This window comes from Chamaea fasciata, unplaced genomic scaffold (assembly GCF_029207755.1).
Source record: "Chamaea fasciata isolate MVZ Bird 193981 ecotype frontalis unplaced genomic scaffold, bChaFas1.0.hap1 SCAF_5, whole genome shotgun sequence".
Classification (NCBI taxonomy): Eukaryota; Metazoa; Chordata; class Aves; order Passeriformes; family Sylviidae; genus Chamaea; species Chamaea fasciata.
In genome coordinates, this window is record NW_027094090.1 from 30,410,833 (window position 1) to 30,428,554 (window position 17,722).

Consider the following 17,722-nt stretch of genomic DNA (forward strand, 5'->3'; position numbering starts at 1 on the left):
CACAGGAATGCTCACAGCACTGTTGATTTTACCGGTATAGATGTGTTGCCTCTACAATTTTAGACAGCTAAATCAATTCATTACCTCTTTATCATCATTTCTAAATTTGCACTTGGCTGCATTCTCAGAATGCATTGGGATACTTTTAACTGTATATTATATATATACATATATATACATATATATACATATATATACATATATATACATATATATACATATATATACATACATATATATATATATACATATATATATATGTATGTGTATATATATATGTACATATTATATGCATATAATATATGCATATTGTTAGGTGATCAAAAAATGTGAAATTGGTCATTATTATTACTTTATGTGTATGTATATTATGTATTTATGTACTCATTCAAAGCATACAGATATTTTTATATTGAATGTTTTTATGAAGGTCCAGTTGCATTCATTTTTACAAACTGATTTCTGGAAATATTTTGAGACAAAGAAAGTACTCGTTCCCAAGGCTCTTATTCAGATTTTTATTTCATTCCCTTCTTACGTTTTTCATGAATATTTGATCTATCTGGTGGAGTGTTCAATTAATTAATGTCCTTATTTTTGTTTGATTTACCACATAAATAAGGACATGTAAACTAGTAGATGTACTTTGATTATGTGGTCAGAGTGCGGAATACAGTTTGGCAGAGAAATTGTAAATAAATTTAATTGCAGGAGAAGATTGGTTTGTGATGAGAGAAGAAAAGTGCAGCTACTAAAGTTGCCCAATCTTGTGCAGAAAGTGGTGGTGAAATTACACATAGCTATGTGAGGTGAAAAAATGGCATGGCAATAAGTTTCTAATAAATGATTGTAAATTCAATAAATTTAAGAAACTGACTACAAGCATTAGGAGTCAGTAAATTCCGTATTTTTATTCTGTGTTTTATGGTTCTGGGTTTTTTTAGTAACTGTTGAATAACACTGGAAAAAGTATTGTGGAAATGTTTACCATGGTGGCTAGAGCAATTGCCAAAATCTAGAAAAGCTATTTCTAGGCTGCTGTTTTCATGATATTTAAATCTACAATTATTGTGCTCTTGTAAAATATCCTTCTAATTCCCAGGCTTGCTACGGGAGCTTATTGGCCCTTCTTGTCAAAGCACTGCGAGAGCGTAGCAAAGAGTATGGATTAATAGTAGGCAGGGGGGAAAGGGCCATTTTCCAATAAGATAGTACTTTGACTGTGTATAGTCTGGACTTCCACACCTCATTCCAGAAACAGCTGACATGTTTTGTCAGTGGTGTTTGATTAATATCCATAAGCAGCAGTTCTGTTGGTATACTTACAAATATGAGGTGTTACAAATCTTTAATATTTTCAATTTTTTAAAAAAAAAGTTAAATATTTTTAATATTTTAAAAATGAGGTTGTAAAATTTTTAATAATTTTAATTATTTTTAAGTTCAAAGAGTATTTTTTCTTATTCCTGCAGTTTGAAAAGTGTTTAATATTCCTAAATTCCAAAAATGTGCAAGGTAAGTATTTGCAGTTGAAAAGAAGTAGGCAAGTCTTTGCAGATGAGCCAGATTCCAGTTTAGCAAAGTGGTTTAAGTGTGTAATTGTAATAGTAAGCATGTGATGTGTGACCATTCATGTGCTGTGGTATTTCGCCAGATTATGCCTTTGTAGGATAAATTTATTCTGAATAGACAAGGTAAGTGGCTATTGCCATCTGTGATAATATAGCAAGCTGTGTTATTTATAATGGTTCGAGAGAAAGTCAGAGAACTGGGGATTCTTGATGGGATAAATTCAGGGCATTATTGTTGTGAAGATAACTTCAGTGTAATGCTTAGCAGACACAAAATTAAAGAATTTGCTCCTTGCGTACAAACACCCCTAGTCAGGTTTCTCTGAAAAGTGTAATGAAGTCCGTGAAAGTCAACTGTTCTTGTGAAAAAATGCTAGCTCTCTCTATTTGCATATTCAATAATGCAACTGTTAAACTAAAAAAAAACAGGGTATCACTTTCTTAATCTTATGTAGTGCAAGGTCAGCTTGCATCCTGAATTTGGGAAAAAAATCTAAGACAGAATTGACGTAGAAATTTTCTGTTTAGTGAGAGCAGCTCTTCAGTTTGTGCTCTGATAGAATGTTGTGTTCCTCTAACAAATGTTTCTTTCTCTGCTTTCTTTTGTGCTACCTGAACACACACACATTTCTCAAATTTCTCCAATTTAAATTTTGTAATAGTTAAATCATAAGAAAAGTAATGGTTGAATGAAGCTATCCTTGTTTATAATACATGTGGTTTTCTTCATAGGGTAGTGAAATATTTGTAGGTTACTTATGTAGGTCAGTTTAACAGCTATTCATGTTCACCATTATCAAAGTTACACAACTTCATACACAATATCCATTAAATGCTTACTTGTGTGTTTGCATTAAAATATCTTCATATTCATAGATGCTCGTCTCAGGAAATACTTCTGGAACATGTGATCATTAATCTCTGGTGGTCAAAATCTGTAATGTGTTTAATGTGCTTGTGCTTGATTCTAATCTTGGGAGTATCTAATAGATTTTTAGCTTTAGTATCGACGAAATATAAACCACTATTTCTTAATGGAAACCCCCGTCTTTAAAACGTGCTCTAAATTATCATGCTGGGTAGGAATGATAACTTTGTTCTGATTTTTGTTTAAAGTAAATATGTGTTTTATACATATATATCATTAAATATACTTACTAGATAAATACATCTGTTGACAAAACATGATCCAGTCCTGAGATATATTTGTGAAGGAATCCACATAAACAAATTATTTTATTTTATTGTATTTCATTATTTTATTTTTTGTATTTACCTTGATACTTCACTTAGTGGCCTAAATAGTGTTCACTGAAGACAAGTTTTGCATTCTGTGCAGACTTTGTTTTACAAGACGCAGTATTTATAACTAATGCTATGTCAGAAGCTGTATTTAGTTGAACATTTTAGTATTACTGTCACATTTATATTGCCGCCAGCTTTGCAGTGGATACATGAATACTTGAAATTGTTGTAGTAGCTTACATAATGCGTTGTTGTTTGGGATTTTGGTGGTGATCTGAAATCAAGAGGCTGGTGTGGGCAGTAGTATGTTGTGAGTGTGCAATGGGCACACCACACGATGCTTAGTTATAATTTCCTACGTGGGCCTACAGGAGTTCCTTCCTTGGTACCATCTGTGTTAGTGCATCATTCCCATTCAGATACTCTTGTGTTCAGGCACTGTGGAGAAATCTAGACAGTACTGTAGATTATTTCTCGAAATAGATTGACTTTGGGGTTTTTCAAGAATTTGTGAAAATGTGATGGAGATAATAACAAATCTAGAGGGTTCTGATGTTTTGCTTGAAGAGCTGAACTCAGACTGCAATTATACTTGAGATTTGATGAGCTGTCATCCTAGATGGAAACAGAGTGACTATAGTATTAGTAAGAGGAGTATGTCTGGGAATTGCCTTTGTTGAAAAGATAAAGACTGGAGAATTAATACTGTTAGTAATTGTACAGCTCAGATATTCCTGGATGTGAAGCCATGGGTCTGATCAAGCTGCCACTGAAACAGTAAGAGGTTGTGCTGGATTTGGATTGTTTTTGGGAAGCAGTGAGAATGGAGTAGAAGAGGTAGTCCTGTAGAAGAAGTTTGGACCACAGCTGTGGATCACAAGTAGAATAAAATTGAAAAATAAATTAAGACAAGCTTACATAGCATAGTATTTATCTAGAATCTGTTGGAGTTGCTGGTAGTGCAGTTTCTTCAGAGACTGATGTCATCCTCCAGCCACCAAAGTCTTTTGAAACTGCACTCCAGTGTACGCACTTTAGTTGGGTGTCATATATTTTATTATTTCCCTTCCAAACTGGAGCATTATTAGTATGAAAACATAAAATAGTACCTTAATTTCTTACTTCTCAGTGTTCCTGTAGATACTAACAAGGTATTTTCATTTACTTGAATGATTTATTTTTTCTTTGAAGCGTTGGATCTTTTTCTTCTTGTAATGTCTAACAAAGTAAAACTTGGAGGGTTGCTGATGCTTGTAACTTCTACACTTCTTCCAGCAAAGGTTAACAAAAATTGCTGCAAACTGGACCATCTATCACGTAGTCTCGTGTTACAAAATGTGGTACAAAAGTTTAACATATTTAAATTCCATTTAAATGCATTTGCAGTTTGTACATGATTATGTATAAAGGGCTTGGGCTGTTTAATCTGCTCAGGGCCTTCTCAGTTTGCTCACAATTCTCCTGAAGTGTGACAGAATCTGTCAGCATGGAGGCTGGATGGTAGAACCCCTGGTATGGTGTGTGTGGTCTGATGGGCCTGCATGGGGCCTCATTCCAAACAGCACAGTCTGGTTGGAACAGTGTACTGCATGCACATTGTGAGACACCTCCAAGAGTTTGAAAAGCACAGCTATTGGAGTTTTGTATTCATCTGGCAGGCTGGCCAAGTGCAGCATTAAGAGTCTTGGTTTGTCAGACTGTCCTATGAGGTGGTCACAGTAAACCAGAAATCAAACAAATAATGCTGAGAATCATGTGTGCAGTGTTTCACTGAAAGCCTTATATGAGGTAGTCATTTTCTGAGGGAGACAAGGTGAGGATGGAAAATGCAAATGTTGTTTTTGAAGGATTCAGCAGCAAGCATCAGTTCTGACAATAATTGGGTTTAACTGTTGTATTGGAATTCGCTGTGCCCTCAGGGCCAGGAGAAAAAAAAAAAACAAAACAACCTGAAAAGATTGCTGATGACACTGGCAAAACACTCAGACATGAAATCAAACTTGAGGCAGTTTGTTGGTGTACACTAAAAGTTTGAGCAGAGCCTTGTAGCAGGTTGTAGTGTTTGCCATTTTCAGAAACTGCTTAGGGTTATTCTTGGGACAGGAATTTAGTAAGTGAACATCTATGAGATGAGTAAATGAGTGGTACATTACTTGAGGCAGCTGCAGCAGCAGCTTTGTTAAGTTCTAAGCAGAAGTTTCATTGCAGTGTGTGGCACTGGTGTGTGGCACCAGTCTCCGCTATGTGTGCCAGCAGCAGCAGAGTCAGGCTTAAATGCTTTGGCCCAGCTGAGAAACAGTCTTCTGTGGGATTAAAATACTGCCTGCTGTAAGGCTTCATAAATGGATTGGATTTTCAAGTGACTTTATCAGGCATAGATTCAAGCTATAGGACTGCAGTGAAGTTTCTAATAAAGATGGTATCTTTTTTAAAAGATTGCAGCTTTTAAATGGCACCACAAGTTTGTGAACTGTCATGAGTTCTTAGTCCTTGAGTTTGGAGCAAATCATGTTGAACTAGGGTCAAAGAGAGACTATATGCAACAATTCTCACTTAAAGTAATACAAATTGGAATATTCCATAGTGTGAAATCGTTATTACAGTCAGGATTTTGTCTCATGATTATCTAGGATGTTGTTAATAGTATTGCAGAGAGGGAGAGGGGGAGTACAAGTGAATGAGCAGGAAGAGCATGTCTGTCCTGCATCACAATGGGCGGTGTTCAGGCAAACTGAAATGGTGCAAGGTCTTGTAGTCAGTTCCCCACTACTAATGCTGTTAGGAAGATAGTTTCAAGAAAGGTGAGGTGGAGAGCTGTGGTAGAAATGGTACCTGCTTGCTCTTCAGCTGAATACAAAGATGAGGAGGAAACTGATAGTTGGACTGTGATAGTTCATGTTTGCACATGTCACGTTTTGCCAGACATTGGTTTAATATATATTGAGCACATTTATTGTGTCCTGGTATAAGGGAGACAAAATATCCAAACCAGCCAGATGTTTTATACTGTTACATAAACCAATTTCTTGTATACTCTAAGCCCATTCAGGGCTACTGTTTATAGTAAATTATACATGCCCCTAGATGTACCTAGTGTAGCTTTTTTTTTTTGTTAGTATTTTTTCCCAAATATCCGAAAAGAAGCCTAAAAATCACTGGGCTGAATAAAAACCTGTGTTGTTACTTCATAAGTATTTTTCATGGACAAAAATATTACTCATCTCTGTAGAATGTTTTTCTTATAGACCTGAATGAATAAGTCACAAAGTGACTTATTGCTGTCAGAGGAACAGAATGTGTAATACGTTAATTTGATTTTCAAAGAGATATGATCTTTTGATTTCCAAATCAAGAGATCCTTAAAGTAACCATGTTTTCAGAAAACATTGAAATCACTTGCCCTTCAACCAGTCTGCACATGTCTGTCTCGGGTTGCCCACGTATTTTCTGATTTTTCAATGCTTGGTATATCCTGTTGTTCTAGCTATTCATCAGAGGTGTTTGTGTGTTTTGTTGTTTTTGGGGAGTAGTGGTAGTGTTGGTTTTGTTTGGGGTGTGTAGCTTTTTAAAAATGTATTTATTCTTCCATTTATTTATTTCTTAAATTTAAGTTAAACCTCTCTGAACAGAGGAGTGATCCAAACTGAAAGGCCAGGAGTGGCTGTGAATGGGTTTAATTGCATTTCAGTTTCTTGAATATTTTGGTTCATTTGTCCAATGGATAACACCAGAGTGCCATGCTAACAGTGTGGAACATCCTTCCACATGTGTACGGAAGAGAGTTTTCCTTATTGCTCCATCTTCACCAAGGCTTCAACATGGTGCTTAAGTGGGCTTTTTAGACGACTTTTTAAAAACATATATGTTGTTTGTTTCATTAGTAATTTAATTCTGGTCTTTCATTTAGTTAGTCACTTTAATTCTTTTTTGTACGTACTAGCTGCATCTTTCTTTGTCGGGACCTAATTGTTCAGTTGGTATTGAAACTAAAAGAGAAGTTTAGAAGATTGTTATTGTTGATGTATACTACCTGTGACTTTGTGAAATTAGGAAGGCATTTTGAATTTCAGAAAATCTTTTTCTATGATCAAAGTATACCTTTCTAGCCTATAGCTACAGGTCCAAGTTGTTTTGAAACATGAAATTAGCCTTTGCAACTGCCTGTAACATATGAGCATTTGCACAACTGTTTTTCAGTAATAGAAAAGCTCTATTTATTATTTTTAAATTTCTTGTATATTTAGAGCAAGACGTGTGTTTATGCTAAACTGTTCTGCTGTTTGCGTAGTAGCTGTATGCCAGCCTGTTGAGATTAGAATTTAAGACTAGTAAAGCTCATGTACAAGCTAATTTGCAAATTAGCTGCTTCTCTACACTGAAATTCCAGGTCATGCATTCTCTCTGCAGGAAATAAAAGGAATGTTTGGAGGATTGAGGTCTGTACAGCTGGTACTTATGTAGCATAAAGGAATCATTCTGAAGAGTCTACTACAGTCTGGTTATTATAGTTGAAATTTAATATTACAGTGCTCTTACATGCAATGGATTGACAAACAGTGCAACATCCTCCTCAACACTAGGAATATCTTAAAGAGAATAAAGTGTTTGTGTTAGAGGTGGGGAATGTAATTTTGTTGCCTGGTTTGAGGTTTGGGTTTTTCTTGGGATGGGAGGAAGGCAGGGTTTAGCCTTCGTAACTGATGCTTTGGGATTATTGAGGGCTTTATTCTGTTTCAGTTTTGACTTTTCCTCAGCAAACTTGATAGTTTGGGGTGAGATAAGAAAGAAGGATTCTTCTTTGAAGAGGTGGAACCTTGGTAAATTGAATAACAATATAAAGAGCTGAGAATTTAGTAAAGTGAAGTTGATCCTTGCGTTGACGTAGGGAAAAATGAGATCATCACTTTAAGGTAATTTGAATCCTGGTTTCCTGTGAAATGCTTAATAAGACATCTGTGCGAATTTTGTGACAGTTGTCAACACTGAACAAATGATGACCGTTTTAGTTTGCAAAGGTCTTTTAATATGTACCCCAAATTTTTTCAGAGAGGGAAGAAAAGTAGATTCTTGAACTTTGAATCTAAAACTTCAGTGGAACTGTTTTAACACATTTTAATAAGGTAGATATTAACAGAGGAGAACATCTAGGGTATTCATATTTTTAGCTTGGCTTGGACATGGCTTTAATGAAAAGCTTAAGGTTAAGTATATATGTTCCATATAACACTATGGAACAACATGAATTATTTTATGATATATACAGCTTTCCTTTTTTAATGCTTGAGTAGCTATTTGGTCTTGGTGGAATGGGCAAGTCCAGAATAGTTTGCAGATTGTATGTTGAGTACCAAATGTGTTTCTGTATAGGGATTTTTACTTCATCTTACTAAATGTTTTTATGAAATTTTATTTTAATAATGAAACTGTTTTAAGCTCAAGCTTTGACTCAGAACAACAATTCTGAGGAAATTAGCTCTAGCCCCAGCATTTATTAGACAAGTTACAGCACTGTAGCTTCCGCCAGTGTAGATATGGTACATGTGGCATCCTTGGCTATGTACACCTGCTGTTTTCCCCTGCACCAGATCTAGTACTCATCTCACCCCTGCTCAGTTTGAAAAATGACTGAAAAGCCAGTGTAGAATCCTCCTACTTTTCTGAATGAACTCTCTGAAGAGTGAGTGATTGGACAGAAAAAGGGAAGGTCAGGCTGTCTTTGAATTTTTTGGTCTTGACCATAAATGCATGGGCTCTGTTAATTTAAATTTATTGGATTACAGATTTGATTCTTCTGGATATATGATGTAAGCTAAGGGAAAGAAGTGGGATAAAAGGGTAAGGAAATCTAGGGGAAGAGAAAACTGAGGTTTTAGATTTTAGGACAGTGTTGAGCTATGACTTTAAAAGAGTTAAAAACAATTTTAGAAGGTTTCACTTTCTTTGCAGATACTCAGTTGAAACTTAACTCACATAAATGAGGATTTTTAGTTTAAAGGTAAAAGCAACCATATTTAAGTGTAATTTTTAGTCTTTTACAATCCCTAAAAGCAAGTGATTGTGCAGGGAAGATTTTTGCTGACTACTTAACTCACTCAAGAGTTTATGTAATAAGGAGGGGGCTATGGCAGTGGTTCATGTAACAATAACATCTGTAGTACTTGGAATGTCCTGAACTCTAGTCAGACACGAGTGGTATTTGCATGTGATACAATACAGCGTGTGATTTGCCTTATTAGCTCTGATATCTTTCCTTTCTTCTGAAATGTGCTTTTTTCTCAAGAAAAAAATGTGTTTGCTAACATGTTAAAGGTATGGTTATGTCATTGATACCTCACTTCATGACATAATGACATAATTACTGACTCAGAGGTCAGTGGGAATACTTTTTCCTTAAAATCTTTCTGATTTACCATGAGTTAATTACTTCAGTGTCTGTCTACTGACAAAAATTATAAAAAAGCTTACATATATATTAAACATTTTAGTATATACAAAGAAATATAACTGTTTTAAATTATTTTCTGATTTTACAGTATTTTTATTATGATTTCATTGACTTGGCCTTGTAATTTTTCAGCACAATTAAAATCTGTAAATTTAGGCAGCTTTGATCTTGACTTAATTTCGTGAAGAGTTTTCAACTACATGCCACTTGAAGTTAAGGCTACAGTGGGTATTTTAAGTTGACTTTATATATTGGAGTGTAGAAAGTTCTAAAAGTTACATTTTTAATGCTAAATTAACTGTCATTGAGATAATTAATTTACCAAGCTGCTTGGCTGTTTACTTTTTGTATATATAATTTCTGTGCTTAAAGTCCATTTTTTGTATAGTATATCAGCTTTTTTTTTTTTTTCTTAAGGGGTTCAAAGGGATTTCCAGTAGTTATTAGTTGCAACTGTGACTCTCGAGTTCTGATCCTGAATTGCTGCTCTTGGTATCCTATGTACAGTTTCTCTTTAAACAAGGCAAAGAGAAATAAATATTTTTCTGGACGACCTTGGTATATGTATTGGTAATGTGCACAGAGTAGTTTTTATGATACTTTCACCTGCAGAGTTATTTTGGGTAGCAAAGCTGATTTTGGAAAAACATGCTTAGTGACAAAGGGGCACAATTTGTTGCAATTTATCTAAGAATTGTTGAAAATTGTGAAAAATTTGGTATCTAAAGCAGTAATTACACATATCTGCGTTTTCTCTGACACCTGTTGTCATTCTGACCCAGGTTTTGTTTTTTAGCACTTTGATGATTGTTTCCAGTAAATCTCCATGTTTCTACAGATTGCTTCCTTGCAATTCCTTCTACAGAATTGCAGGCAGTTCTGCTTTTGGAATGAAAGATTTAGCTGTACTAAACCCACTTTTTTTTATAATTTTATTTCAGTTATCTAGAAAAGTATGAAAAAGTCCATCATTTTGGGGAGGAGGATGATGAGGTACAACCAGGCAATCCAAAGCCACAACTTCCTATTGGTGCAATTCCAACTTCCTATAACTACCAGCAACACAGTGTGTCAGGTAAATTCTTGAGGGTAAAAGTTCTATTTTCTTTGTGTGTGTATGCGTTTTTATTTTGACAGGCTACAGACATAGTGCCTAGATAAATTTGGAATATTATTAAAAGCATCAAATCTGTAGGACATTCAAATGATTAGTTTAATACACTCTAAAACCTTTCCACTGTGAACCACAACAAAAAAGTATTAAAATCCATAAGCTATTTGTCTTCGTTACAAATATTATCCTTGCTAATTAGTAGAACTGTGTAGTTACTTGTCTTGAAAAAATTTACCTTGAAAATTTGCAGTGTGTTACTTTCAGTCTCTCATTTCTCTACAGTCAAATACCTGAATTGAGCCTACAATTATTTAAGCTTTAAATTAGAAGCTGGTGGAATGGACATGTAATTTGTTGTGTAGGAATTAACTTAAAATTGTATTACAGTTCCATTCTGCTTTAATTAAAGCTTGTTCTGTAGGCTTTTCTTTGGGAGAATGTGCTGTAGTGTTGCGTTCTGGAGGTGGCAAAGGAGCCGATAATGTAACCAGAAGGTTACACAGCAAAGTGGAATGGGTTCCACATTTTAGCCAGAAAAAAAAAATACATTGAATACTGTAAAAACTTGTTAAAGACTGCAATAAGTTACAAACAAACTTTCTCAAAATTCTTTCTTGCAGTAATATTGCTTAATGCATTGTTTCAATATTAATGAGTGTAGCTGTGAAAACATGATTTTTTTCTTTTAATTTAGATTATCTTCGTCAAAGCTATGGGCTGTCTATGGACTTAAACTCACCAAATGACTATAATAAGTTGGTGCTTTCACTATTATCTGGACTCCCAAATGAAGTGGACTTTGCAATTAATGTGTGTACTCTTCTTTCAAATGAAAGCAAGCATGTTATGCAGCTTGAAAAGGACCCTAAAATCATCACTTTACTGCTTGCAAATGCTGGGGTGTTTGATGACAGTAAGTATATAACAACACTTTTGCAACAGAAAGAGTCCATAACTGTTGTAGCATCTTTCACAACTCATGATAATTAAAATGTTAATAACATACTTCATGGTAAAATATCTGGTTTTCCTCTTTACCTTGGCCACATTACAGGTTTTATCAGATGTAACAAATACCTTTTAAGTTAGGAAATTTAAAAATTTATTGAATGGGTTAGTGAAATGTAAGAATTAGTTTTTTGATAGTAAAATTCAGTTGTTCAGGATGCTAAATTTACAGCATTGGATTTTCATCAGCTTGTAGTGTGTTACTGTTTCCTTTTCAATTTGTTGGACCATGCTGACTTTTCATAATTCTTTTTAATGGCAATTGCAGATTTAAAAATTAGGAAAAGGTAGTCCGAAAACAATGACTTGGTACCATTTTTGTCCTGATACTTCACTGCACGTTTAACTGTAGTGAAATTCAGATTATAAAGCTCAAGAGAGAAAAGTCTTAATCTGATTTTCAGAATTATTTAATGTGATAGCACATAAATTTCAAAAGAGAGTTGATTCCATCAAAATACTAAAGTATGTGAAATAAATTCTTCAGATTTTTTCAGTGTGAAAAAAATGCCTCCATGCATAATTATTCCTTGTTAATGGCTTCCTCTCCAGAGAGGAGCAAAACATAAGTTAACCTAAGTCATTGTAAAATCATAACAGCGTAGCTTTTATCTTAGGGTGGTGAGGAGGAAGTATTTACCAGGTATTATTTTGGTTGTTTGCTGGTTTTTTTTTTGTTTTTTTTTTTGGGGGGGGGTTTGTTGTTTTTTGTTGGGGTTTTTTGTGTTTGTTTTGGTGGGGTTTTTTGTTTATGGTTGGTTTGTTTGCTTTTTTGGTTTTGTGGGGGTTTCTTGGTTGGTTGGTTGGTTGTTGTTTTTTTTTATTCTGAAATTCAGAAATTGCCTCCATTAAAAATTGCTCAAAGGAGCCTTTTCAGCCAGGCATAATTAAGTCTGATAGCACGGACGATCATACCTGTTTGAGTATGACTCTACTTTGCATGTGTAAGCATAAACATAGTATGGTAGTCAGAGATTCTGTTTTAAAACTCTGGGGAAGAAGCGGTATTAGCCATTGCATATGGTTTAGTTGGGTTTTTTTTGTCATTGGCATTTTTCCATAATGATTTGTAGCTCCCCCCTTCTCCCCCCAGTATTGCATTAGTGTCCTCCAGCTTCTCTCTTGCTCTTTCCATTTGTACATTTTTCAGTGTCCTTCAGATAGGGTTAGACCTTGGTCATTTAGTGTTTGCATCCAGTCCAGTCACAAGAACTTTCAAAGGAAAATATTTGAAAGAAAGCTAAAGGCAAACTTACTCCTCCATATGATTCCAGAATGCTTGCTCTCTAGATTTTTGAGGTTACCATCACTCCCCTGTTCTTTTGATGAAGCTTATATTGATTTAGGAATTTGCAAGTAATTTAATTGAGTTTTAAATTGCTATTTAAGGATTTTTTGGATGTTGTAGGGGTAGACAGTGTTTCCTGTAGTTCTTGAAGAACAGATTTATTCCATAGTTTGTCTCTATTAGTGTTTTTTGAAAAATATTTGAGGTAAAGCTGAGAGGAACGATGATCATGAAATGAACCCACTCTTTTCATTCCCTGGGAAAAACTTCATTTTTACATGATTATGTCTTCTTCTGGATAAAATCCAGGGAAATATCCTAGCAGTATGAGGAGGACTAATTGGACTAATTCCCCCTAAAAATGGGGGAAAGAAACAGCAGGAGTATGTTTACTTATTTTTGAAGCATGAAGTTTTGAAATACTTACATGGTTTTATAGTATAAATAATAAAGGTAAATCTGCCAGATTTCATCATTAAATGAATTCTCTAATTAGTAAATTCAGGCATTATGAAAATACTATCACAATAATTTCAGGTGGCAATAAAAAATAGCTGATTAACTTCATCTGATACAGGTTTTAGATTTTTCTTGTCTAGAATTAAGGTTTTATATTTGTTATTATTTATAATGTAGTGTTTTTAGGTAAAATATGTCACCAGCTTCCCTCCCATCCTCTCCTAAACTTCAAGATGACAGTTGGATTGCAGGTCATGGGGCAGCCCCAGAATTTGGGCGTTTTATAATATATTCAGCTTGGAGAGCTGCATGAGGCTTTGGTTTGGATTCTGCGAATTGAAAGCTGATGTGGTTTTGGAATTGACATTTGTAGCATTTTTTACAAAATAAGAAAACATGATGAACCAAAATGTTTAACTTAAATGTGTTAGTGGTTCATTACAGGACTATTGCAAGACAGAGTTTATTTTTGGATTGACTCAGCATTTGAATCAGATTGACTGAGTCTTAGCTGCTTTCAAGGAGTGATGATTACAAAAGCTGTGATAGTGGCTCCATCAAACCATCAAACTGCCAAGAACATGCATTACTGGTCTTGGTTAAATATTGAGTTTCAATTGAATGCTGTCAAAATATTATTATTGTTGAGGTTTTTAGAAAACGTAAGTGGGAATTTGTTTAATTACTACAGTAGTGTTTGTGCTTACACGGTGCACATGGAAAACAGTTCTTGATGTGAGCATGAAAATAGAGCAGTCATCTTGACTCTTGGAAAAGAGCTGTGGAAAAGTTTCCCCTGTGGTTTTTTTACAGGATTCACAAGCTAGCCCTTTCCTTATGTACTCCTTACTGTCAGTTTAAACTGTAAAACTGCAATAGCTGTTAATTAAATGACAACAGACATTTCAGCTGGTATATGCAGTATTTTTTAAGAACAAAAGGAAACTGGAAGAGTCTATAATGTTCTCAAATCTTTATTTAGTTTATGGATTAAGAAAAGATAATCTTTTTTTTATTTTACTAAATTATGCTTTTTGTGCTTAAAGCTTTAGGATCATTTTCTGCTGTATTTGGAGAAGAATGGAAGGAGAAAACTGATAGAGATTTTGTTAAGGTAATTCAAAAATTACTAAAATGATTTTGTACTGCGTATGGTGGGTATCAAATCCTTTAAAAGATCGAAAATTCTAAGATACAGTAGCACATGTCCTTAGAATTACTCTCAACTTCGTTCCTTTGATTTAAATATAATAGGACACTATGTTGCAGTTGTCTTAAAATGTTTGGATAAGTAGGAAGAAGTGTGTTAAGAAAAAGTAGGTATAGGCAAATGAACAAAGGTTTCCCTGTTTCTTCTTATAAGGAAACTAGTATGTGTGAAGGAAGGGAATATTGGGCAACGTATTTACCAAGAGCCAGCAGTACTGTTTTGGGTTTTGTTTTAAACTGCGATGATCAGTGAAGAAATATTCTGAATTACAAAAATTATGATCATAGCATAAGAACCGTATGAGAAAGACTTTATTAGGTTAGCAGTGTTGCAGGTTTGTTGCAGTTAAACTATTTTCGCAGAAGGCTTTTTAAATCTTTCCACTAGAGGGCATGAGCTACTGTACAAGCTGTGTAATTAAGTAAAAATAGAACTAAAGTTTCTTTGTACAAATGGTTATTTATTCTAGGTGAACTTTTTTAGGTGAATAAGAGCATGAATTGTAGCTGAAAGAGATTTCATATTTCAATGTATTTACTATGATATGCAATTTCTTTGAATCAAATTACCGCTGGTGATTTAGGTGGCTGAAATAGAAGAAAGCTGGATTAAAAAATATTTGAATATCTTACGTTTTTTATTAAAGAAAAATGTGAAGAGATTATCTTCTGAGTTCCTTATAAAGCCAGGTTCCTTTTCAAGTCCATAATTGTTTCATATACTGAAATATCTTACCAGTATTACAGAACAATATTTGTTGGGAGCTTTCTTCATGTATTTTTTGTTTTATTTTTATGTAACTCAGTTTGGGAACAAGCTGGACCATAAGTAGTTTTAGTTAATTGATAAGTATTGTTGAAATACCAGTGAATAGATTCCCTAATGGACGTTTTCTAAGTAAACTTAAAACCAAGAAAGCTGAGCTCTGATATTTGTGAGTATATGGACTTGAAAATGTGATACAAATTTTCCAAACTTGAGTGTAAAGATTAATGTTTCATAATCTTTGAAATTCCCCTTTTCCACTGAAAAAATATTTCCAGAAGTACTGTAGCTTGTGGGCTTGTTTGTTTGAAGCATATAGCACTTCTATGTTGACTTCACCCTAAGCTGTCACAGACTGTTGCTGATCTCGAGCAGCAACAAGCACCATGTCTAGAACTGTAAACATCTAAAGTTACACAGTATTCTAATTTATTACATACTCATTAATTATATAAATTTCAGTAATTGTTATAAGGGCAGGTGGTTCCTATAAATGTTTAACAAAGGTTTAAGTAGAACCACTGTAACTGCAGTAAGGTTTACTAATAAAAAACTTGGATGGTCTCCAAGATCTATTTTTGGACATTACAACATATATAGTACCACTCTGTAGTGAAATACTGCTGACAGCATGTCAGGAATACTCGGAAACCACATGAAAATCTTAACATCGGATGTAAAATTATCTTTAAGTCCAAGAATTCAGATTTTTCAGAGCATCTCACTGCAAGCATTTGTTTGACCTTACTACTGGAAGTAATTTATTTTGTGTTGCATCTGTGGCTGTGTTAAAACTCCCTCCTGTGTAGGAGAGAGATACTTGATTATCAGCCTAGTGGTTGCATGTCTGGTTTTGGTGTTTGTTTTTGGGACTTTTTAAATGTGCTTTTGCAATTTTAAGAAAAAAGAACGACTGTTAAGTAAGTTATTCCTTTCACCATTCATATTATCATTTTTTTTAGTCTTCATTTTTTTTTGTTTGCTCATTTTGGTGCTAGTTGTGTCCTCCAGTATCACTGCTGTGTCAGTTGAAGGTGAAGATGAGAAACAGTGTGTTTCTTTATACTAAAAGGGAATCAATTACCTTTCTTTTCTTCTTTCTTTCCCTACCCCCCAGTCCTTACTGCATTATATAAAACTGTTTGAAAAAACTATATTTTTCATTATCTTACCTGCAGCAGGACATATTTTCTCACTTTTTACAGAACTTACTTCTAAACTGAATCAAATATTTTTACTAGTCAGTGAATCTGTTCCATTAATTGTCCAAATTGGAGTATTATTTAAGTTGAACCTGCTGTTATCTCTTACAGCTGTGTTAATTTGTCACATTCTCCCCTCTTGACTTTTCCTGGTGCTGCCAATAAGCTTAAATGTCTAGTTGTAATGACTGCATGTCCTTACTTAAGGATTGGTACGACTGGCATTTAGCCATTCATTTTGTATCTCTCCTTGTTTGTTTTGTTGTCCCAGTCCACAAGCTCTGATGACATCCTGCTCAGATGTTTTCTCCTCTACTCTGGAAACTTCCTCATTTTTGTCTGTTTCACTTAGCTTTGAATATCCTCATGTTACCAAGGTTCTCTTGTGAGTGAGCTTGTAGTTCACTTTCAGGAGTGGCTTGTTTATATTACATGTTTATAATTGGGTACATTTAGCTGTTTTTCCAGGTATTTCTTTCATGTCTCCAGCAGCTGCTCAGTGTCTGATGTGTAGTGCATGAAAAATTGTATTACATTTCTTCATGCACTGTTCATCTCTGTTTACTTCAGTCAAATGATTTGCATTTCATGTTCTTGGACTTCTTGAGACCTTCTCTAGCTGTAGAGTTCCAAAATCCACATACATGCAGTTCTTGTGCCTTATTTACTTTTCTGATTTTTTTTCTTTATTTTGTGATTTTTTTAAATTTTGTTGCCCAGCTCCTCCTTCTTTGTATAAATTTTAATTTTTTTCATTTACTGTGCATTTATCCTCTGGATCTTTCTCTGACAGTGTGCAGAGAGAGATCCTAATGCACTTAAATACCTGAAATACTTTTCAAACATCACTTTTCTTGTCTCTCACAGTCATCTCTCAAGCTGACTTCTTCAATTGCTCTTGTATTTTTCTTGGAAAATCAGTAGTCATTGCTACATTATGTTTTGCGGACTCAAATGTCCATTGCTGTTATGGACAGTCGTTTTGTTGATCTGATTTGCAGTGAATTCTGTATAATCCTTTGCATTTTCTTTCAAAAGGGACTTGGCTACTGACAGTGATGAGACTGTGAATATGAATCAAGTTCTTTACCTTTGTCCATTATCTCTTAGCATGTGGATGTCATGTAGTTATACACTCTTTGGTTGCTTCCAGGTTTTAGCTTTATGTTTCTATTAGCAGTCCATGATTTAAATATATATATATAGGAATAACTAGTGATAAAGACCTTTACTTGTGCACCCTGTCTTGTTTATTTCTATTAATATGTAGTATTAGATTGCAGCTATCCTTCATAGTAGGGAATAAATAACCGCTTGTGATGCTGAACTGATTTTTTGTTGCCTTTGTGCTATGTGCTTTTCAAATGAATGCCCAGAAAGCTTCGTTATTTTTTTTTTCTGCTTTTGCTGTTCCT

At 34.4% G+C, this 17,722-nt stretch overlaps 1 protein-coding gene across 3 annotated transcripts in view; it reads left to right on the plus strand.

Annotated features, from left to right (window-relative positions):
• The window catches only part of ARID2 (AT-rich interaction domain 2), a 93,586-nt gene that overhangs the window by 43,557 nt on the left and 32,307 nt on the right, over nt 1-17,722 (plus strand). For all 3 annotated transcript variants that reach the window (XM_066183134.1, XM_066183133.1, XM_066183135.1), the window contains 3 exons: nt 10,203-10,336; nt 11,070-11,288; nt 14,177-14,244. In XM_066183134.1, coding sequence (XP_066039231.1) covers nt 10,203-10,336; nt 11,070-11,288; nt 14,177-14,244 — 421 coding nt within the window. The remainder of the gene's footprint in view (nt 1-10,202; nt 10,337-11,069; nt 11,289-14,176; nt 14,245-17,722) is intronic.